This window comes from Neoarius graeffei, chromosome 5, assembly GCF_027579695.1.
Source record: "Neoarius graeffei isolate fNeoGra1 chromosome 5, fNeoGra1.pri, whole genome shotgun sequence".
In the NCBI taxonomy this organism is placed as follows: Eukaryota; Metazoa; Chordata; class Actinopteri; order Siluriformes; family Ariidae; genus Neoarius; species Neoarius graeffei.
The window spans coordinates 9,960,573-9,985,767 of record NC_083573.1 but is presented as its reverse complement, the minus strand read 5'-3'; the positions used below and the strand labels follow the sequence as shown (position 1 = coordinate 9,985,767).

At 42.3% G+C, this 25,195-nt stretch overlaps 1 protein-coding gene across 9 annotated transcripts in view; it reads left to right on the top strand.

The window, feature by feature from the left end:
- The window catches only part of cobl (cordon-bleu WH2 repeat protein), a 237,280-nt gene that overhangs the window by 135,354 nt on the left and 76,731 nt on the right, over positions 1-25,195 (top strand). For 4 of the 9 annotated variants that reach the window (XM_060921192.1, XM_060921188.1, XM_060921186.1 and 1 more), the window contains 3 exons: positions 1,575-1,666; positions 2,162-2,233; positions 11,171-11,365. In XM_060921192.1, the coding sequence (XP_060777175.1) occupies positions 1,575-1,666; positions 2,162-2,233; positions 11,171-11,365 (359 nt within the window). The remainder of the gene's footprint in view (positions 1-1,574; positions 1,667-2,161; positions 2,234-11,170; positions 11,366-25,195) is intronic. The other 5 variants (XM_060921193.1, XM_060921191.1, XM_060921190.1 and 2 more) reach the window with 2 other exon arrangements.

Here is a 25,195-nt window from a genome sequence, read left to right as displayed (position 1 = left end):
GTCAGATATGTTTATTTGCAAATCTGGAGTTGTCATATCAGTGAACCTGGTGAAAATAAATAAGTGAAATGGCTACATATTTGGTTTTTATTAAGTTGCCTAATAATTCTGCACAGTGAAAGTTACCTGAACACATACATATTCTCCTAAAATGGCCAAAACTAAAAACACCCCACTCTAACTTCCATACATATTCAGCTTTGATATTTATGAGTCTTTTTGTTTGATTGAGAACATAGTTGTTGTTCAATAATACAACTAATCCTCAAAAATACAACTTGCCTAATAATTCTGCACTCCGTGTATTAAATTAAATCTTGCCAAAATGACTTAGTTCAAACCTGGACATATAGAAATAGAGCATGTTAAAAAAAAAACGAAAAAATAAACCCCGGAAAGCCCGCTCCTCTGCTTCAGCCAGACTCGAAGACCCGACGGTGCAATGCTTGCAGACTGTCAGAAGTAATTAGACCTAAATTTATAGCTAACAAATCAGCAGACGCCCCAACAATTATTATTTTCGTCAGGCCAATGTGTAAGGTATGTTAGAACCATGCCTTATAGCCTACGTTATATCACAATTTAAAGGACGCTTGAGGAGTTGGAGGCTGCGAGCGCAATGATGTTCCGACATGCGCTAAACTTTATTCCCTGAAAATCATACACCAGCGTTCAATGCCCCAAACAGTCAAAATGTCTAGAAGACTACGGTTAAATAATAATCATAGCCTACTAAGTTAAATTACGTCAAAACATCTGTTTCTGGCCTATGAAATGATGGAGGAAAATGAGAACGAACGCAAAGTAGATAGCAGCCAACTTCACGCGATCTTTTAGGTAACTTAACACTCGTGTTGGCCACAATATTTCTCTTAATAAAATCTTGAATTGTTTTTGAAGTCGTATTCAACACAAAGTAAGGTCAAATTATAATTTTAATTTAAGCGAAGATCCAAACTTTTTTCTATATTGACGTCGAGCACAGAGGAGCATGTCATTCTGCTTTCGGTTTCGGCAGCATGGATGCGCTTTACATGAAAGAAGGCACTGATGTGTCTGCCATCGATAAAGGTGTAAAAAACAAGTGGAGGTGGGCTTGGCTGTACGAAATAGGTGAAAACGGAAAGCCATTTAGTTCATGGTGCAAAAAACTAAACGTTCCAGGCGCTTGCATTTGTGTGGTTTGCCACAAAAAAATAATATACGGAAGCAATGGAAAGAAAGTGCAATAAATTGAATATATTAATCCATTAATTAATTGGTAATAAAGTTATCAGTTCTAAGTTAACCATTCTCAGAATTTCATCGAAATCCACCCCCGTCAATTTTCAGTCAAATAATTTTTTTTTTTGCTTTAATCCATCTGAAATACAGTCATTATCCAGTCACAGCCCTAAGCTACACTTGGGGATGGGGAGGTCCTGAAAGCATAATTTCCAAGAGGTGTTGCCATCTATGTGAAGGAAAGTGCTTTATAGTACTTTAGCAGTGGACTTGACTGTGATTATGTCCGTAATCATTTCACCTTTGCTACTGTTTATTAGTTACAGTCAGTGAAACTGTTTATATTTCAGCAGAGTCTCTCAACGCCGACGCTCAAAGTGCCCGTGGAGGTGAGAAGAAAGGACTTCTGGGTTTGTTGAACTTAAATCGGAGGAAATCAAAGGTAAGGGATTTCTACTAGTCATATGCCAGTATTGTCTATTCGCACCGATTACAGTATTCTGAGTTATAAATTTGGGATATGCTTGCAGGTTTCACAGCTTAGATGTGAACAAAGCTGTCTTAACATTATTGGACAGCTTAATCTAGCAGTGTTTGATGGGATAACGGCACAGAAGTAGTACCAGTTTAGTGAAAATGATATATCATTTAATTTTTAGTAGCAGTGCGAATTATGTACTAATTTGTCAAGTAGTTGCATTTAGCATAACGTGTCCGTATCAGTGTCAGAACATCAAGAAGAGCAAGGATTCTCTGAGGGGGGAAAAAAAACAACAACTCCAGTGGTGGAAATGTCGACAGTGTGTGAATTCTGATTTTGACAGTTCCTCAACCTCAGCTACATCTCTCGAGTTCCCAAGTAGACATATGCAGCGAATAATGTGTCCGGTTACATCCCGAATATGCATGTAGAAGCTCTTTACGCTCCCTGTTTCAGACAGAAGAGTTCTCTGATGACATGGATCAGCACAATGGCAGGCTACTGCAAAACACACACACTAACATCAATGTAAGTACTAACCCGTGGTTGTCTCTGTTGTGTCCACTTATTAACACAACCACAACCACTCCGCCTTTCATTGTCTTTCTCAGTCCGGTCAGTCCAGCTCAAGTACAAATCACCAAATAACAAGTTTTATTATTGATTGCGGGCGGCACGGTGGTGTAGTGGTTAGCGCTGTCGCCTCACAGCAAGAAGGTCCTGGGTTCGAGCCCCGGGGCCGGCGAGGGCCTTTCTGTGTGGAGTTTGCATGTTCTCCCCGTGTCCGCGTGGGTTTCCTCCGGGTGCTCCGGTTTCCCCCACAGTCCAAAGACATGCAGGTTAGGTTAACTGGTGACTCTAAATTGACCGTAGGTGTGAATGGTTGTCTGTGTCTATGTGTCAGCCCTGTGATGACCTGGCGACTTGTCCAGGGTGTACCCCGCCTTTCACCCGTAGTCAGCTGGGATAGGCTCCAGCTTGCCTGCGACCCTGTAGAAGGATAAAGCGGCTAGAGATAATGAGATGAATGAGATTATTGATTGCGTGTTTGACAGGAAATATGGTTGCTGCATCTCGGCTTTGTTTCTAAAATGAGAGATTCTGTTGAAGATTTTGTCCTTGTAACCATTTTGAGGGCTGCGCTGCTCTGAAGCCTCGCCTTACACTTGTAATTGAGCTCTTTGGGCCACGAGAGGGCAGTAGTCTCACATAATTCCATGGTGTATCAGCAGTTTGACTGAACATCCATCCATTATCTGTAGCCACTTATCCTGTTCTACAGGGTCGCAGGCAAGCTGGAGCCTATCCCAGCTGACTATGGGCAAGAGGCGGGCTACACCCTGGACAAGTCGCCAGGTCATCGCAGTCGACTGTACATTATCAAACTAAAAGTTCGTAATAAGACTCTGGAAACTGGTGTTTATGCTTAAAGAGGATTGGGACAAATGATGTGTTCATCACTGGATGATATTTGACAGTATCAATGAATCTGCTTTAATATGATTCAATTCTGATTCACAGAGCAACAATTAGTTCTTTGACGATACCACTAGATCTGCTACGCTACTATATGTTTTCAGTTCACAAGGCAATGTTACAGTATTTGATAACACCACATAATCTGATACAAATTGATTCATAAGACAATGATTCGATATTTGATGATGCCACTGAATCTGCAACAATACTATATGATTCCGAGTCGTAAAAGCCATGATCCGATATTTTTGCAACACCGCTGAATCTGTTACAGTGAAATCTTTTTAACACACAAGTTGTCTGTCCTGTTTTTTGTCAATAATTGATTTATGATTGTTGCCTCAATTCATTTCACTTGTTGCCTTTTAAATTGATGTATCGATCCACATTTTCAGATCCCGAAAAGGAGGTTTAATTTGTTTATTTTTGAGCTGACCAGACTTAGGACTTTAAATACAAATCTTTTTTTTTTTCCATATAGTTCAAAAAACTATTTGGAAACTTTTCTTTATTTCGTTAATTTTGGAACTTTTTGAGTTTTATGTGTAGAAGGAATACTAATTAAGCATATCAAGGAATTAAACACTAGAGGGCATCCTGTTCTATGAAACAGGATATAAACGGTGCAGCAGTGTGATGCCGGCTGATGTGAAGTGAAATTATTGTACAACCCCGATTCCAAAAAAGTTGGGACAAAGTACAAATTGTAAATAAAAATGGAATGCAAGAATTTACAAATCTCAAAAACTGATATTGTATTCACAACAGAACATAGACAACATATCAGATGTCGAAAGTGAGACATTTTGAAATTTCATGCCAAATATTGGCTCATTTGAAATTTCATGGCAGCAACACATCTCAAAAAAGTTGGGACAGGGGCAATAAGAGGCTGGAAAAGTTAAAGGTACAAAAAAGGAACAGCTGGAGGACCAAATTGCAACTCATTAGGTCAATTGGCAATAGGTCATTAACATGACTGGGTATAAAAAGAGCATCTTGGAGCGGCAGCGGCTCTCAGAAGTAAAGATGGGAAGAGGATCACCAATCCCCCTAATTCTGCGCCGACAAATAGTGGAGCAATATCAGAAAGGAGTTCGACAGTGTAAAATTGAAAAGAGTTTGAAGATATCATCATCGACAGTGCATAATATCATCAAAAGATTCAGAGAATCTGGAGGAATCTCTGTGCGTAAGGGTCAAGGCCGGAAAACCATACTGGGTGCCCGCGATCTTCGGGCCCTTAGACGGCACTGCATCACATACAGGCATGCTTCTGTTTTGGAAATCACAAAATGGGCTCAGAAATATTTCCAGAGAACATTATCTGTGAACACAATTCACCGTGCCATCCGCCGTTGCCAGCTAAAACACTATAGTTCAAAGAAGAAGCCGTATCTAAACATGATCCAGAAGCGCAGACGTCTTCTCTGGGCCAAGGCTCATTTAAAATGGACTGTGGCAAAGTGGAAAACTGTTCTGTGGTCAGACGAATCAAAATTTGAAGTTCTTTATGGAAATCAGGGACGCCGTGTCATTCGGACTAAAGAGGAGAAGGACGACCCAAGTTATCATCAGCGCTCAGTTCAGAAGCCTGCATCTCTGATGGTATGGGGTTGCATTAGTGCGTGTGGCATGGGCAGCTTACACATCTGGAAAGACACCATCAATGCTGAAAGGTATATCCAGGTTCTAGAGCAACATATGCTCCCATCCAGACGACGTCTCTTTCAGGGAAGACCTTGCGTTTTCCAACATGACAATGCCAAACCACATACTGCATCAATTACAGCATCATGGCTGCGTAGAAGAAGGGTCCGGGTACTGAACTGGCCAGCCTGCAGTCCAGATCTTTCACCCATAGAAAACATTTGGCACATCATAAAATGGAAGATACGACAAAAAAGACCTAAGACAGTTGAGCAACTAGAATCCTACATTAGACAAGAATGGGTTAACATTCCTATCCCTAAACTTGAGCAACTTGTCTCCTCAGTCCCCAGATGTTTACAGACTGTTGTAAAGAGAAAAGGGGATGTCTCACAGTGGTAAACATGGCCTTGTCCCAACTTTTTGAGATGTGTTGTTGTCATGAAATTTAAAATTACCTAATTTTTCTCTTTAAATGATACATTTTCTCAGTTTAAACATTTGATATGTCATCTATGTTCTATTCTGAATAAAATATGGAATTTTGAAACTTCCACATCATTGCATTCCACTTTTATTTACAATTTGTACTTTGTCCCAACTTTTTAGGAATCAGGGTTGTACTGTTACCATCAGGACGTTGATTATTTTCCCAGAACAGTACATCTCACAGGGTTTGAGTCCTCTTATACCTCATCAGTTTGTAATTATTACACTATAAGAACATCTGTGATGATCTGGCGACTTGTCCAGGGTGCACCCTGCCTCTCGCCCATAGTCAGCTGGGATAAGCTCCAGCTTGCCCGTGACCTTGCACAGGATAAGTGGTTATGGATAATGGATGGATGGACTATAAGAATATCACACTGTACTTTTGATCCATTTATAATTATGTTAAATATTAGTTCCTTTTATCACTTGACACATACAGTATAATAGCTATAAACAATCGTTTCCTCACCAGGGTCTCATCATCTTTCTCTTTAAATCAGTAAGCTTAAAAAAAATTGCAGTGTCCTTAAATGTGAAGTCAACATATCAATAATATCACTTTTTTTTTTAATTATAACACATTTTTAAATCAGGTTATTATTTGCTCAAGATTACTACAATGTCTTGTAAAAGTGTTCATCCCCTTGGTGTTTGTCCTGTTTTGTTGCATTACAAGCTGGAATTAAAATGGATTTTTTTTTTTTCCGGGGGGTGCACCATTTGATTTACACAACATGCTTACCACTTTAAAGGTGCAATTTATTATTATTATTTTTTTTATGGTGACGCAAACAATAGTTAAGATGAAAAAACAGAAATCTGGAGTGTGCAGAGGTATTCACTCCCCAGAGTCGATGCTTTGTAGAGGCACCTTTTGCTCCAATTATACCTGCTAGTCTCTTGGGGTATGTCTCTATTAGCTTAGCACATATTGCCACTGGGATTTTTGCCCATTCCTCAAGGTACAATTGCTCCAACTCCAAGTTAAGCTGGGCATACACTGTGCGATTTTTTTTTTTGGCCAGATTTTGACACGATTTTCACTCGTGTGACTATTTTGGAGATCGGGCCGAGTTTTGGCTCAATCGTGCATCTCAGATCGTGTAGTATACATGGGGTAACGACAAGCGATTAACACCTCACGACCTCCTCCCGATCGATCGGATGAAAATCAAACCTGTTTGAAATCCTGAGCATCGCATCCGAGCATCGGATCGTATGGTGTGAGAACAGGAATCGTAAGCTGCGTGCTGTTAACCCCTCCGATTCACTCGTACAGTGTGAGCAGCAGCTGAATACCGCGATTGAAAAAATCGCACAGTGTATGCCCAGCTTTAGATGGGTTGCATTGGTGTACAGCAATCTTCAAGTTATGCCACAGATTCTCAATTGGATTGAGGTCTGGGCTTTGATTAGGCCATTCCCAGACATTTAAATATTTCCCTTTAAACCACTCTAGTGTAGCTTTAGCCACTGAATATGTTAAAGCAGTATGTTTAGGGTCATTGTCCTGCTGGAACGTGAACCTTCGTCCCAGTCTCAAACCTCTGGCTGATTCAAACAGGTTTTCCTCCAGAATTGCCCTGTGTTTAGTGCCGTCCATCTTTCCTTCAGTCCTGACCAGCTTTCCTGTCCCTGCAGATGAAAAACATTCCCACGGCATGATGCTGCCACCACCATGCTTCACTGTAGGAATGGTGTTCTCAGGGTTTGCGCCACACATGGCATTTCCCATGATGGCCAAAAAGATAAATTTTAGTCTTGTCTGACCAGAGAATCTTCTTCCATGTGTTTGGGGAGCCTCCCACATGCTGTTGGGCAAACTCCAAACGTGTTTTCTTAAGCAATGACTTTTTTCTGGCCACTCTTCCGTAAAGCCCCGCTCTGTGGAGTGTACGGCTTAAAGTGGTCCTATGGACAGATACTCCCATCTCCGCTGTGGATCTTTGCAGCTCCTTCAGTGTTCTCTTTGGTGTCTTTGTTGCATTTCTGATTAATGCCCTCCTTGCCTGGTCTGTGAGTTTTGACGGACTGCTTTCTCTTGTCAGGTTTGTAGTGGTGCCATATTCTTTCCATTTTGCTATAATGGATTTAATGGTGCTCCGTGGGATATTCAAAAATTGGGATATTTTTTATTACCCTACCCTGATCCATACTTATTCACAGCTTTGTCTCTGACATGTTTAGAGTGCTGCTTGGTTTTCATGTTGCTTGCTTAGTAGTGTTGCAGAGTCAGGGTCCTTCCAGACCAGGTTGATTTATACAGACATCATGTGACAGATCATGTGACACTTTGATTGCACACAGGCGGATCTTATGTGACTTATGAAGTGAATTGGTTGGACCAGCTCTTATTTAGGGGTTTCATACGAAAAGGGGTGAATGCCTCTGCACACTCCAGATTTCTGTTTTTTCATCATAATTATTGTTTGTGTCACAATAAAACAATTTTCACCTTTAACCCTCATCCTACCATGCTATTTTACACCTTAATCTTACCATGTGGGGTCCGTTTGGACCCCAATACTTTTCTTTAAAATTAAAGCTTATAAAGACAAAATCACCAGATAAGTTTTGTTCAGAACATCTTGTATTAATAACAGCAGTACACTAAAGGGCCCAAGGCATAAAGAACACACTTAACCTTCATCCTACCAGCCAATTTTACATACACAAACTACCAGGCGGGGTCCGTATGGACCCCAGGAGGGAATACCTTGAAATCAATGCAGTAAGAACCAATTCAATGCAGCAAACAGACATAACTTTATTGAAGAACAAAATCCACTATGGCTGAATATCAATGATGTATTATAAATGCAATAACATTGCAATAATATTGCAATAACTAGCATACATGTAGCAAATTATAGCGCCACAAAAAAAATTGGCATTATATACATGATTTTTGCAGCTCATGCAGCTGTAAAACATTCTGGATTACAACTTAGGTCTTTTCTTACAGAATTTAAAACAAAAAAGTAATTGTAAAATAATTTAGGGCTTTTGTTTTGCAGCCTGTGCTTATTGCAGCAGTGGGGTCCACACGGACCCCAAGAAGGAATGCCTTGGTAGTTTCATTTTGGAACATAAAAGAAGTTAACTTTCAGTGTGCTATTCAATTATAAAATGAAAGATAGATAAACTTTACTCTGGGGTCCGGTTGGACCCCAGTAACAAATTAATTATACCTTCACAATGCAAAAAGCTGATCTTCCGGTGCTTTAGTGTTTTAATTAAGACATAAATTCCGACAAATTCATAAAACAGTGAGGCAGTATGTCACATATTTTTAAAATGGCAAACAAACATATAGGTGCAGGGTCCAGATGGACCCCACTTGGTAGGATGAAGGTTAAAGTTGTAGGCATGTTGTGTAAATCAAATGGTGCTAACCCTCCAAAAATACATTTTAACTCCAGCTTGTAATGCAACAAAGAGGACAAACACTAAGGGGGATGAATACTTTTGCAAGACACTGTGAATGATTAGCATTCTTTTTAAAATCTATTTATTATTAATTAGATTATATGGAACACTCCTCAAACAAGTTATAGAAACGAAGAACATGTTGAAATGAAAAGCTGTGTCAAATCTGCTGTTACAGAAGATTAATCAACACCTGACCAACCAGAGTCGAGAATTCAGAAAAAGATTTTTTTTTTTTTTTTTGTTAGTCCTGCCAATCGATAGCCCTTGATGCAACTAGCTTTGTAACTCCAGTGCGAAACTTTGGACAGTGTCTTGGCTGATTGTCAACTGCATTTGGAAGAATCTTACTCCTTTGTTTACTCCTAGCGTTAATCCATGCTCTCTTTGTCTGTCTGGGTTTCACAGTCATTGTACTTGGATCTCATTTCTTTACAGCAATAGATAGTTTTCACTGACGTCACGGCATTCCGGGGAACGCCCTCCAGCCGCCATCTTGTGGGGCAAACAAAACGGACCATCACCATTACCAGCTACGTTATCTTGGACGAATTTATGAAGTTATATAGTCAGTTTTCTAAAATAAAGATCAATGTCGGCAAAATCAAGCAAACGGAAGTATATGGATACATTGGACGACATCTCACGACAACGGTATGCAGCCAAACTGGCCTTGATTGGGGGAATTGACCCCTACGAAGTGGACAAAGATGCATTTTCAAGTGACTATGCAGGGCTGCCATCCATATCGTACCCTGATATTGTGAACTATTTCGTGAACAGTAAAAGTGCCTACACACTTGACTACCTCAAAGCATACAAGTCGCTGGAGTCATACAATTATTTTGTCTGTGGCTGGGTCCGTGAAGTCCACCATATAAAACCAAGTGACAGTCGTGTCCTAATTACAGCCAAGGTATGTAAACATTGGAATTTTAGAGCTCTCAACACTGCATATAAATATATGTGTGTATAATATCGAGTTGATTTAAGACAAATTTTACATCCATTAGTGGTATTACAGTACCGTGTCAGTGTACGATGTAAACGTACACTCAGCGGTTCCAGTTAGGCATTCTCCAGAGATTGTTTACACGATGTTTTGGTTTCCAAAAACAAACTTAAACACAATTGATTGCTTGTTTATTTAAACAACTTACCACTTATAAAATGATCGGAGCAGACTTTGCTGTGTTTGGAAGGCTGATAATCCTTGCGGTTGATTCTCGCAAGCCATAGATTTCTCCTTTGTATGCTGAGTTTCTTCGTTTGCTCGCCTTCGTGCTCCCGTACAGTGGGAATTCCATAAAAGCTCCGCTTGACGTCATCATCTGACCTGTTACGACAGCCGTGAATACAACAGGTGTGCACCATTGCTAGCTTTAAATAGTAATAATGAAACTATAAAAGTAAATAATATATAAATAAATGTAACTCGCGCGTTACAATGTGTGCTCAGTGACCCGTACGGTAAGCTTGCCCCACAAGATGGCTGCCACTAGGGAATCCCCGACTCTGTGACGTCATGTGAAAACTATCTAAATGCAAATAAGGCATCTAGCGATGAGGTGCTTGGAGAGCCCGCCAACTGTCAGCAATGGTAGACGTTAAAACAGCCAGAAACTTTCAGCGTACAGCCTATACGTACTTTGAAGAAGGGCTCATGTTCCACAGCTGTCTGTTAACAAGCAGCATAAACAGAAACAAGGCTTCGTGTGGAAATGGCTGCATTTTTGTACTGTTTTTAATTCATGATTTAATAATTGGGCAGCACGGTGGTGTAGTGGTTAGCGCTGTCGCCTCACAGCAAGAAGGTCCTGGGTTCGAGCCCAATGGCCAGCAAGGGCCTTTCTGTGCGGAGTTTGCATGTTCTCCCCGTGTCTGCGTGGGTTTCCTCCACCGTCCAAAGACATGCAGGTTAGGTTAATTGGTGGCTCTAAATTGACTGTAGGTGTGAATGTGAGTGTGAATGGTTGTCTGTGTCTATGTGTCAGCCCTGCGATGACCTGGCGATTTGTCCAGGGTGTACGGTACCCCGCCTCTCACCCATAGTCAGCTGGGATAGGCTCCAGCTTGCCCATGACCCTGCACAGGATAAGTGGCTACAGATAATGGATAGATGTTTGCCTTTCTAGATGTTTTTCTTTTTTTTTTTTTTTGCATTTTGTCACTCAGCCTGGTGGAGACCAATCTGGAAGCCTGTGAAGTGACTCCAGGACATGCCACTTGACATTTAATGTTTAGTCATACCTTCTAGCTCGCTGCAGCTGTTGCATCACACTCACCTCCACTGACCTTTGTACCACATGCACATGTGTCTGCGCACACACACGCGCAAACAGTGGGCCATAAATCAGTGCACATGCATGTTTCTGCATGTTTAACCATTGTTTGTGTATGTTTGCCCTCCCTCAGGGTCTGTCAGCAGTCAGCGGCGTGTGTGTTGGGGCTCGTCCTAACACTCTAGGCCAATCACAGTCAGCCATGAACCTATCCATGTCATATCCCAAAACAGAGTCGAAGAAACGGCGTGCTCCGGCTCCACCCCGTCCTTCGGCTTCTCCACTCGTGCAGAGACAAATGCAGTGCAGTCCTGCACCGTTGGCACAGGTGAGAGTGCACATCTTAGCCATACATTCCTACTCACACACCTCAAACAAAAACACACTCACACATATAGTTCAAGTTCAAAAGCGTATTGTCACATGGACAAAGTACGATTAGTGTTCGAGCAGTGCAACTTTACCGTGAATAAATACAAGTACAAAATACGAACTATTATGTAGTATCTGGTATTCAGTCAAGTGTAAAAGTTTGCATCCCCATCGTCTCTGGAAGGGGAAATCTTCTGTTTTACATTTTATTGACAAAAAAATCGTGAAATATTGATGTATCCTATAAACAAGGCATCCAAGGCAAATATCTTTAAAAGGATATCTAGCAGAATTTTCCTTAATATTTTCCCATTTTTTTACAATGAAATTATGATTTTGACAGACAAATAAATAAGCAAGCAACATGGCATGGTGGTGTAGTGGTTAGCACTGTCGCCTCACAGCAAGAAGGTTCTGGGTTCAAGCCCAGTGGCCAACAGGGGCCTTTCTGTGTGGAGTTTGCATGTACAGTGCTCAGCGTAAATGAGTACACCCCCTTTGAAAAATAACATTTTAAACAATATCTCAATGAACACAAACGATTTCCAAAATGTTGACAAGACAAAGTTTAATATAACATCTGTTTAACTTATAACGGGAAAGTAAGGTTAATAATATAACTTAGATTACACATTTTTTTGGTTTTACTCAAATTAGGGTGGTGCAAAAATGAGTACACCCCACAACAGCAACTACTACATCTAGTACTTTGTATGGCCTCCATAATTTTTAATGACAGCACCAAGTCTTCTAGGCATGGAATGAACAAGTTGGTGACATTTTGCAACATCGATCTTTTTCCATTCTTCAACAATGACCTCTTTTAGTGACTGGATGCTGGATGGAGAGTGATGCTCAACTTGTCTCTTCAGAATTCCCCATAGGTGTTCGATTGGGTTCAGATCAGGAGACATACTTGGCCACTGAATCACTTTCACCCTGTTCTTCTTCACAAATCCAACAGTGGCCTTAGATGTGTGTTTAGTCATGTTGGAAAAGTGCACGACGACCAAGGGCACGGAGTGATGGTAGCATCTTCTCTTTCAGTATAGAGCAATACGTCTGTGAATTCATGATGCCGTCAATGAAATGCAGCTCCCCGACACCAGCAGCACTCATGCAGCCCCACATAAGGACACGGCCACCACCATGTTTCACTGTAGGCACCAGGCATTTTTCTTTGTATTCCTCACTTTTGCGACGCCATACAGTTTTGAAGCCATCAGTTCCAAAACCATTTATCATGGTCTCATCACTCCAGAGTATAGAGTCCCAGTAGTCTTCATCTTTGTCAGCATGGGCCCTGGCAAACTCTAGGCAGGCTTTTTTGTGCCTGGGCTTTAGGAGAGGCTTCTTTCGTGGACGGCATCCATGCATGCCATTCCTCTGCAGTGTACGCCGTATTGTGTCACGGGAAATAGTCACCCCAGTTTGGCTTTCTACTTCTTTAGATAAGAAGACCCTCCTGTCGAGGTGTTAACTTCTGTGGATGAACTGGACGTCTCTGTGAGATGGTTGCAGTTCCATCTTTCTTAAGGGGGTGCACTCATTTACGCCGAGCACTGTATCTGCGTGGATTTCCTCCGGGTGCTCTGGTTTCCCCCACAGTTCAAAGACATGCAGTTAGGTTAACATGGGACAGCCATGGCCTGAGGTTGGGCTGAAGTGCCCTTGAACAAGGCACCTAACCCCCAACTGCTTCCTGGGCACCGTAGCATAGCTGCCCATTGCTCACGTACTATGTGTGTATGTGTGTGTTCACTGCTTCAGATGGGTTCAATGCAGAGGACGAATTTCGCTGTGCTTGCGTGTGCATGTGACAAATAAAAGCTTCTTTAAAGTCATATTCATTCATTTAAAATTCATTAAATACTACACATTTAAAAAATGAAACAAAATGCAAGGATCAGTCATTACACTCGAACCTCTCCGATAATTCTAGTTTGTGCTTTAACACAGGAAATGCAGTGTCAAGAATTACCCCTCTTCCTCCTGGCCTTCCATATTAGGCAGGTGTGTACAGTAGATTCCATATGTAATGTTGCTCTGATCACCATTCTTTGAGTCCTGAGGAGAAATCTTCCTCGACTGTGGGCTGTCAGTAAGCAAGTGTTAGTAACAAATATACGGAGAGGAAATACACCATCACAAGTCAGGTGCTGCAGTTGTCCTACATAAAAGGAGTACTCCCCAGCAGCATGGGCACAATGTCTGCAACACCATGCACACTTTAATTGCTAAGAATTCAGCTGGAGATGGGATGTTAGAGGTGTATAATTAGATAAAGTGTATGCATGACAGAGCATTACTGAATTTACCAGTGGCATAGCACTACCAGGGAAAATATTTATACTGGACGCATCCAAGCAGGGTCATCATTTTACACCCCCGATTCCAAAAAAGTTGGGACAAAGTACAAATTGTAAATAAAAACGGAATGCAATGATGTGGAAGTTTCAAAATTCCATATTTTATTCAGAATAGAACATAGATGACATATCAAATGTTTAAACTGAGAAAATGGATCATTTAAAGAGAAAAATTAGGTGATTTTAAATTTCATGACAACAACACATCTCAAAAAAGTTGGGACAAGGCCATGTTTACCACTGTGAGACATCCCCTTTTCTCTTTACAACAGTCTGTAAACGTCTGGGGACTGAGGAGACAAGTTGCTCAAGTTTAGGGATAGGAATGTTAACCCATTCTTGTCTAATGTAGGATTCTAGTTGCTCAACTGTCTTAGGTCTTTTTTGTCGTATCTTCCGTTTTATGATGCACCAAATGTTTTCTGTGGGTGAAAGGACCCTTCTTCTACGCAGCCATGATGCTGTAATTGATGCAGTATGTGGTTTGGCATTGTCATGTTGGAAAATGCAAGGTCTTCCCTGAAAGAGACGTCGTCTGGATGGGAGCATATGTTGCTCTAGAACCTGGATATACCTTTCAGCATTGATGATGTCTTTCCAGATGTGTAAGCTGCCCATGCCACACGCACTAATGCAACCCCATACCATCAGAGATGCAGGCTTCTGAACTGAGCGCTGATAACAACTCGGGTCGTCCTTCTCCTCTTTAGTCCGAATGACACGGCGTCCCTGATTTCCATAAAGAACTTCAAATTTTGATTCGTCTGACCACAGAACAGTTTTCCACTTTGCCACAGTCCATTTTAAATGAGCCTTGGCCCACAGAAGACGTCTGCGCTTCTGGATCATGTTTAGATACGGCTTCTTCTTTGAACTATAGAGTTTGAGCTGGCAATGGCGGATGGCACGGTGAATTGTGTTCACAGATAATGTTCTCTGGAAATATTCCTGAGCCCATTTTGTGATTTCCAATACAGAAGCATGCCTGTATGTGATGCAGTGCCGTCTAAGGCCCCGAAGATCACGGGCACCCAGTATGTTTTTCCGGCCTTGACCCTTACGCACAGAGATTCTTCCAGATTCTCTGAATCTTTTGATGATATTATGCACTGTAGATGATGATATGTTCAAACTCTTTGCAATTTTACACTGTCGAACTCCTTTCTGATATTGCTCCACTATTTGTCGGCGCAGAATTAGGGGGATTGGTGATCCTCTTCCCATCTTTACTTCTGAGAGCCGCTGCCACTCCAAGATGCTCTTTTTATACCCAGTCATGTTAATGACCTATTGCCAATTGACCTAATGAGTTGCAATTTGGTCCTCCAGCTGTTCCTTTTTTGGACCTTTAACTTTTCCAGCCTCTTATTGCCCCTGTCCCAACTTTTTTGAGATGTGTTGCTGTCATGAAATTTCAAATGAGCCAATATTTGGCATGAAATTTCAAAATGTCTCACTTTCGACATTTGATATGTTGTCTATGTTCTATTGTGAATACAATATCAGTTTTTGAGATTTGTAAATTATTGCATTCCATTTTTATTTACAATTTGTACTTTGTCCCAACTTTTTTGCAATCGGAGTTGTACCTCTTATGGCACATTTATTAATGTGTCAATATGGTGGTTCTGGGTGATACTTCAGCTGCCACCCTTTAACTAAGCCCTTCTGCCTGCCTCCTCAACCCTGACCTCCAATTCCGTCTCTCAGAGACCAGGCCATGCTTGGCTATGGCATCATCATAATAGAGTGAACACTGTTTGATCACTGTATCTACAATCAAACTGATCTACCTGAACACGGTTGTGCCATATCTGTGTGTGCCCTCGAGTAATCTGAGCGCAGTCACTTGAGGACAACCACTGCGTCCAAGCTTATTTTAGACCACTCACTCACGCAGCTCAGCTGACAGATCGTCTCCAAGGATCTGCTGATTATCACGTACATCAGATTGTAAGCCTCGTTATGTCATTCTGAATGAATTCCTGCTCCAAGCAAGAAGTTTTTGCAAAAGTTATTCCATAGATAAAGGCATAATGTACTGCATGTATGATTTTTGCTTCGAGTTTTAAATCAGAGTGACTTACTTTTTTCCAAGTCTGTTTAAAAAAAAAAGTTATGTTTGGATATCTATTCTATTATTGAAAATAATTTAACAATAAATGCGTTGTCTTGCATCTCGAACGTTGAGCCATGTCTTTGATGTGTGCCCAGACTATCCCTGACTGTATTGCTGACAGCAGTGGAGATTACTATCTTTAACTAGCATTGACGTTGTTATGATTGCTATTTAGTTATCATAGTTGTAGATCATTAGCCATTACCATAAGTCTCCTGTCTGCTGCTCCTTCTCCATTGAAAATGTACATGGAGCGTGGATCAGTGGCATAGTGCTTGTTGCAGACCCTATCTTTGACCACTAGGTGTAATAATGAGGAGTGTGTGCAACATCTAGAAAGGCAAACATCCATCCATGATCTGTAACCACTGATCCCGTGCAGGGTCACAGGCAAGCTGGAGCCTATCCCAGCTGACTATGGGCAAGAGGCGGGGTACACCCTGGACAAGTCGCCAGGTCGTCGCAGGGCTGACACATAGAGACAAACAACCATTCACGCCTACAGTCAATTTAGAGCCACTAGTAAGCTTAACCTGTATGTCTTTGGACTGTGGGGGAAACCAGAGCACCTGGAGGAAACCCACACAGACACGGGGAGAACATGCAAACTCCGCACAGAAAGGTCCCCGTCGGCCACTGGGCTCAAACCCAGAACCTTCTTACTACGAGGCAACAGTGCTAACCATTACACCACCGTGCCGCCTAGAAAGGCAAACAAATCAGTGGAACATCAGCTTATATCGGTCATCGCAACTTTTTTTTTTTAAATCATTGGTCACGCAAAAGAGATACTTAGAATGTCAACAGAATTTAACATGCTTGGAGTTGTGAATGAAGACTTTATGACGATTATAACATTCAAACCACTGGCAGGTGAAACAGCCAGCATTAACTTTTTCAGCAGTTTGTGCTACAGTAGCTCTTTTGTGGGATTGGACCATATGTGACCCCTCACCGAATCCAGGGACACATGTCGGCCGAAACGAATCCGAGATAATCGCAAAAGAAGCTTTTTTTTTTTCGAAATTTGTGATTTTTGTTTTTTTCCATCATGTGCAAGTTGAGATCTTGAAGAATGCAGTCAGTATTTCAGATAATAGATTGTTTTGTTGGAAAAGCATACATTTTTTGTTGCAAATTGTCTCATTTTTGTCAGGACTGTAGCCTGCTGGGGGGTGTGGGTAAATTACCATATGGGCCATTCACATTAGGGGTGTGCAAAAATATCGATACGGCGATATATCGCGATACTTTGTCTTCCGATTCAATATCGATACTCAAAATTTGAATATCGATATTTTTTCAAATAATAAAATCATGTTTCAGACGGGTTGTAAATCCAGTACGACTTCCGCACCTCCGCTCCGCGAGGTGTCGCTGTGCCGCTACCTCACTGCAAGGCACTCTTCGTCTTCTCTTTTTTCCCCGGCGGTTGCAGTGAGGAAAAAAAAAAACAGGCAAGCATGGCTGTTAACATAAACCTAGAGACGCCGCCGAACTTTAAGGCAGATGTTTGGAGGCACTTTGGATTCCAAAGGAAAGGAGAAAAAAAAAAAACAGTGAGCCGGACAAAGAGAATGCACTTTGCAAAACCTGTTTCGCTCCAATTAAATTAAGATGCTCCAATTAAGATGCCCACTGCACTTTTCAATGTGTTTCAGACAGTGTGTTGTTCCTGCAAAATAAGCACAAGTTAAATGTTCTCAGGTATATGTTCTCAAGTTTACAAAGAACAAATCGATATTAGTGTTAGCACTGAAATGTCTGTGCAGTCTGCAGTGCAAGTTTTAAGTTTTCATAAAACAATTTGATTCTGCTTGTTAAGCAGCACTGATGTGTCCATGCTTACAGAAAAGTTGAGAATACTAGCACAGAAATGGGAATCTTCTGTATGTTGTAGTGAAGCAACTCTTGGTTTTGCCAGCAGTGGAATAGAGACAAATATATGTCTGGCAAGAGTGTGTAGTTATGTATGTGAAATGTAATTTTACAGTGGTCAATAAATTCTGATTTTCTTCAGTGACACAGATATTGTGATGTGGTTGAAATTTCTTGCAATATATCGATTATCGCAGAATCGCTGTACCGTGATAATATTGTTATCGTGGGCAAAATATCGCCATAGTATCGTATCGTGAGGTATCTGGTGATACCCAGCCCTAATTCACATGAAGATTTAAGTCATTTGTTTGTTTTTTTTCCGCGAATCAGCTGTATGATCCGAGTTGAGCGCATGGCTACTTAACCTGCATACAGGCGTGTGATTTCACTATGGAATGAGTTACTAAACAGAGCGCAGAGGAGCAAACACCGCGAAGCAAACAGACACTCGGTATTTACATCGGAGATCACCATTTCTAGAAGAAAAAAAAAAACGCAACCTCGTTTTCCAGATTGAATGGAATACTTGAATGATCGGATGATACACGGACCGTTCTAGGATTACATTCCATCGGAGGCATTGGTGTGTGCAAGGCGCCGTTTCTCTTTCTGATGGGGTAAGTTTATTAATCTAAGGCTGTGTGGTTATTTTTGCATGTAACGGAGAGTGTTGTGGTTTGGTTAAGCCTAGGTCACAACCGGATGTACGATTTTTTGGCGTTTCCCAAATCGCTGCTGGTTTTTTTTGTTCACAGAGAAAGACGCGCGTTGGCCGTAAGTTTGTCTTGCAACCAGAAAAAAACGTAAGCGCCTGTAGAGTTTGTTTGACATGACAGAGAACCTCTGCGGCCGGTCTGCGGCTCGAAAATCAGCACGTCACACGCGCGCTCTCGTGCGTTTCATGCGCGCTCTCCGTGTGTTTCTTGCGTTTTTTGCATGTAGACCGGCCGTAGGAGCACATACTGTACGGCCGGTTGTGACCGAGGCTTTACATGAAACTAGTGTTGTGTTAGTTGTGTCATCATTGTGCTATCTTTCTTTCTTACAGTGTGAGTAATTTTTCAACCACAAAACGTTAAAGTATACTTTAGGACTTATTTTTGTACTTCATAATTGTGTTGGGCATACTTTGCATGGAAGGAAAATTGACGTGGTGATCTTTGTTTACATGAAAGTAGCATCGTGCTAGCTAGTAGGGGGTAGGGCTTTCCTTAATGTCATGCAAATGAGCACCATTATGTGCCTGCCCTGCACCCAGAGTAGCTGAGATGGAAAACTTTGAGGGCGATTTTCTCCCTTTTCTGTTTTAAGAAGTATACACTTTCAAAAGGCCACACATTCTTCAAATATTGTCAGATCTCCACATGGAAGGCATCATTGGAAAGCTTAGAAACTGTACTTTCTGAATCTGTCAATAACTCAAAATGCCCCCGGGCCGACACGTGTCCCTGGATTCTGTGATCTGCCACATATGGACTCCCCTTCGAGCTCCATGTGAATCAATGAGCCTTCGACACCCATGACCCTGTCGCTGGTTCACCAGTTGTCCTTCCTTGGACAATTTTTGGTAGGTACTAACCACTGCATACCGGGAACACCTCACAAGATGTGTCATTTTGGAGATGCTCAGACCCAGTCATCTAGCCATCAAAATTTGGTCCTTGTCAAAGTCGCTCAGATCCTTACGCTTGCCCATTTTTCCTGCTTCCAACACATCAACTTCAAGAACTGACTGTTCTCATGCTGCCTAATATATCCCACCCCTCAACAGGTGCCATTGTAATTAATCAAATGTTATTCATTTCACCTGTCAGTGGTTTTGATGTTCTAGCTGACCGGTGTACTGTACATGGTGGGGCTTCCAGCGTGGATTGACTGAGGATCTTAACATGACACTTGAAGCAACACTTAGTCAATGCGTCTGGTGACTTTAAAGGGGTTCCTCTCATCTCATCTCATTATCTCTAGCTGCTTTATCCTTCTACAGGGTCGCAGGCAAGCTGGAGCCTATCCCAGCTGACTACGGGCGAAAGGCGGGGTACACCCTGGACAAGTCGCCAGGTCATCACAGGGCTGACACATAGACACAGACAACCATTCACACTCACATTCACACCTACGGTCAATTTAGAGTCACCAGTTAACCTAACCTGCATGTCTTTGGACTGTGGGGGAAACCGGAGCACCCGGAGGAAACCCACGCGGACACGGGGAGAACATGCAAACTCCGCACAGAAAGGCCCTCGCCGGCCACGGGGCTCGAACCCAGACCTTCTTGCTGTGAGGCAACAGTGCCAACCACTACACCACCGTGCTGCCCCGGGGTTCCTCTCAACACAGTAAATAATGTTCATGTAATTATAACTGCAATTTTTAAATAAAACCAAAGATGTGTTTCAAATGTGCATCTGGACAAGTGGAACTTTCAAGAGTTAAAAGCTGTAAAGGCTCAAATTTAAATAAATAAATAAATACATACATATTTGTCCTGGGTGGCATGGTGGTGTAGTGGTTAGCGCTGTCGCCTCACAGCAAGAAGGTCCGGGTTCGAGCCCCGTGGCCGGCGAGGGCCTTTCTGTGCAGAGTTTGCATGTTCTCCCCGTGTCCGCGTGGGTTTCCTCCGGGTGCTCCGGTTTCCCCCACAGTCCAAAGACATGCAGGTTAGGTTAACTGGTGACTCTAAATTGACCGTAGGTGTGAATGTGAGTGTGAATGGTTGTCTGTGTCTATGTGTCAGCCCTGTGATGACCTGGCGACTTGTCCAGGGTGTACCCCGCCTTTCGCCCGTAGTCAGCTGGGATAGGCTCCAGCTTGCCTGCGACCCTGTAGAACAGGATAAAGCGGCTAGAGATAATGAGATGAGATATTTGTCCTATTGTTAAATCTGTACTGTGGTACTAAGGAGGGCCTTGGAAATTCTCCAAGACTGGAAGGGGTCCCTGAGGCCAACTGTTTGAGAACCCCTGACAACAAGAATTGCATCGGTTTTGTTCTGTACACAAGCCATGAAGACACCATCAAGCCAACCACACAAAGATATAATGAAGCCAATCATCACAGGACTGTGTGACTACTGTGCCATGTTTAAACAGTTTTGGAGCCTTCTGGCATTCTTTTAAATATTGTTTGAAGTGTTGTGCTGACTGTATTTGTGGATTGGCAGGAGAATTGAGCCAAATGTTTGCCACAAGTCATCCATGAACAGATAAGCAGATCTTCAGTGTCTGTTTCATCTGCCGAGTTCCACTGTTTCTTTGGAACAAATATGCATTTTTCACTGCCCAAGGCTTCCGCATCCCAAACCTCTTGGCAGCCATACTCATTTTATTTTCCTCCCTTATAAACTGTCAGTGGGAGCCAGTGGGTCTGTGTCCTCTTTCGGTGAACATGATTTCTGTAAAGGAGAGCAAAGCTTCTCAAAGAAATATCTTTGATCAAGCAGATTTTGCCTCTCCCACTAAAAGTGGATTTGCTGATGTAAGGTTTTTGCACAGCCACACAAATACACAAAATTAAACTTAGTTGAGCTTTTTTTTTTTTTTGGCGGGGGTGGCATAGTGGTTAGCACTGTCACCTCACAGTAAGAAGGTTCTGGGTTCAAGTCCAGTGGTCGATGGGGGCTTTTCTGTGTGGAGTTTACATGTTCTCCCCGTGTCTGCATGGGTTTCCTCCGGGTGCTCCGGTTTCCCCCATAGTCCAAACACATGCAGGTTAGGCTAACTGGTGGCTCTAAATTGACTGTAGGTATGAATGTGAATGGTTGTTTGTCTCGGTGTGTCAGCCCTGCGATAACCTGGTGACTTGTCCAGGGTGTGCCCTGTCTCTCGCCCATAGTCAGCTAGGATGGGCTCCAGCTTGCCCGTGACCCTGCACAGGATAAGTGGTTATGGATGATGGATGGATGGATCTTTTTGAACACCTGACCATTATACCTGTATGTGGTTCTTCCCCAAACTGTTGCCACAAAGTTGGAACCACACAATTGTATGGAATGTCTTTGTAAGCTGTAGTATTAAAATTTGCCTTCACTTGAATGGAGATGCCAAGCCCAAACCTTTTCCGACATGACAATGCCCTTGTGTACAAAAAGAGGTTCATGAACATTCACCCCACTGAACATCTTTGGGATGAATTGGAACACTGACTTCACCTCAGGCTTCCTCACTAATGCTCCTGTACCTGAATGGACACAAATCGCCACAGCCAGGCCCCAAATTCTAGTGGAAAGCCTTCCCCAGAAGAGTGAACGTTATTATAACAGCAAAGGGGGAGTAAATCTGGAATGGGGTGTGCAAAAAGCACACGTGAGTATTATGGTCAGGATATCAGGATGAAAACACTTTGTACTCTGCAATAAAGAAACTGGTTCCTTGTAGCAAATCAAATGTCCTTATGGGTAGTTGCAAAAGTGTTGTTGTTGGGCTACGTGTGTTTGTTTGTTTGTGGGTGTGTAAGTAAAAGACAGGATGAAGATTGATTGATTGATTGATTGATTGATTGATTGATTGATTGATTGATTGATTGATTGATTGATTGATTGATTGAAAAGAAGGAGTAAATCAAATGTTCCACCTTGTCAGCAGAGTACAGGACAGAGTAACTGAATAGCTTGGCTTTTAGCAGGAACCTGCTTACCATTTTAATGTATTAATCATGCCAGCATTCAAGAGAGGCTAAGGAGGGAAAAGGGCTTACGAAAACCTCTCTCAGGATGCTACTCAGATGCGTCTTGTTTTTGAAGGCATCATATTATTTAAGACTCTCATTTTAAACTAACACAAACCAACACACACTCATTTACCCCAGTGTAATTTACATCTAGTGCAACCCATCCACCCACTCAGAGTCGGGGGGGAAAACAGAACCCAAAGGAAAATCTACAACAGACACAAGGAGAATGTAGAAAACTACACAGGCAGTAACGGAAAGCTGAGGAGCAATTCCCAGGGCTTGGATCTGTGAAGTGGCAACACCATCTACTGTGCCACTAGGCCTGTTGTACAACCCTGATTCCAGAAAAAAGTCGGGACACTGTGTAAAACATGAATAAAAGCAGAATGCAATGATTTGCAAATTAGCACTGTCGCCTCACAGCAAGAAGGTTCCGGGTTCGCCGGGGGCCTTTCTGTGTGGAGTTTGCATGCACTGACTGCATACTTAGGGTGTTTTCACACCTGGTCCCCTTTAAAGGAACCAGACTCAGTCCTCTTTAAGTGGACCAAAAAGTGGACCAACAGAAAAAGAACTCAGTTCTTTTTGTGTTCACACTGTGAATTTATTACAAAGAGGACTGGGTTCTCTTTCTGGTCCAGTTAAGCTTTGATGGGGCCTCAGTCCTCTTTCTGTTCACACCAGGTCCTCTAGAGCCCTCAGACCCCCAGTGCACGGAATTCTGGGTAATTTTCTCTTGAATCAAAATGTCTGCTGCCATGCTTGCCCTGCTGTATTCTTTGATCAAAATAGTGCGGATTAAGGAAAATAAATATATTATATATTTATATATTTATTAATAAATATTTATTTATTTATTTATAATATAGTTATATTATTGTGGCCGACTCTAGAGGTCTGTGCGGGTCGGATTTTTCAGTCCCGCTCCCGCCCGCGCCCGCATTGTGCAGTCCTGCGCCCGCCCGCTCCCGCAAAGAATTATGATTTTCAGTCCCGCTCCCGCCCGCGCCCACAAAAAAATTATGATTTTCAGTCCTGCTCCCGCCCGCGCCTGCCATATTTTGTCCCGCTCCCGCCTGCAAATCCCGCATGATGCAGACGTTCGCGTTATTTCTCAGGAAAGTTCTTGTCTTGACACAGCGTGATGGTGCCCCGCCCCCTACTTTGAGTGGATTTGAGCATAAATATCTACAGCTCACATTCACGTTTGTTATTATTTATCTTGTTTCTGAATTCAGCATGTAGTGTCTCTAATAATAATAATTAGTGCTGTCAAGCGATTAAAATATTTAATCGCGAATCGCACATTTTTATCACATGAGAAACCATTGTAATTCTGTGATCAGCATAAAGTGAATGGGCTTGCTTTGTACCAATGGTGTTGTTTTTTTTGTTTTTGTTTTTTTTTATTGCAAAGCAGAGCTAGTAAGAGAAGTGAATTGATTTACTGCTTGAGTTAGTCTACAACTCTAATCAGAGAGACAGGTTACACAGTGACGGTAGGCTTGACTCAATGCTATTCCAGAAATCCTTCCTGTAATATGCAAATTTGGCCGCCTCTGATTGGACAGCCACATTTGCATATTACAGGAAGGATTTCTGGGATAGCATTGAGTCAAGCCTACCGTCACTGTGTAACCTGTCTCTCTGATTAGAGTTGTAGACTAATGCAAGCAGTAAATCACTTCACTCATGGTTCTCTTACTAGCTGGGTGTGAACTGCAAGTCATTAGAGTGATCTAAGGATTTCCTGTTAGGGTGATCAATGGCAAATTTAAGATGCCATTCCTCACTCAATCTGGCAATCTGACTCTCTCTGCAAATTTAGGCATCTTAAAATGTTTTTATTAATGCCAAATAAAATATCCAGCACAAATTATATATGATAGACATAAATTAATAATTTATAAATTTTATTTCAAACACGTTTTTAGTTAGCGGGACTGCAGCTTATCACCGCTCCCGCCCGCGCCGCATATGTGCACTCCCGCCCGCGCGCGCATATGTGCGCTTCCGGTCCCGCCCGTGCCCGCAATGAGCTTTCAAAATTTGTCCCGCGCCGCACTGCTTTGCGGCGGGTCCCACGAGTCCCACGGGACTCCCGCGGGAGTGCAGGGCTCTAGCCGACTCGTCAGTCAGTAAGTTCAGAGAACTGTAAAGCGGCTGTGGTAAGTTCCAAAAGGAAGTTGAGTTTCCCTGCTACAGTCACGTGACCAACTACGGCAAACGAAGAAGGTTAAACTACAGTGAAAAAGGCGAAGTGAACCCGGTGCGCTTTTTGTTCACAATGCGCAGATTAGGCGAACCGTACCATTGATTTTTAGCGAACCGTACTGAGACCACCTCCTGAGGTGGTCTCAGTTCGGTTCGCTTTAAAGGGGTCTGGGTACGGTTGGAGTGTTCACATATGCGCAAAAAATCCTGAGTCATCGATCTGAGTTCAGTTAGATGGCTGAAAGGGACCAAGTGTGAAAACACCCTTAGTGCCTGTCCCAAGCCTGGATAGATTGGGGAAGGTTGCGTCAGGAAGGGCATCTGGTGTAAAACCTATGCCAAATCAAATATCCGGATCAGATCCGCTGTGGCGACCCCTAATGGGCGCAATCGAAAGAAGCAGAAGAAGAAGATTCAACTGAATACAATACAAAGACAAGATATTTAATGTTCAGACTAATAAACTTTATTGTTTTTTGTAAATATACACTCATTATGTATTTGGTGCCTGGAACATGGGCATGTTTACCAT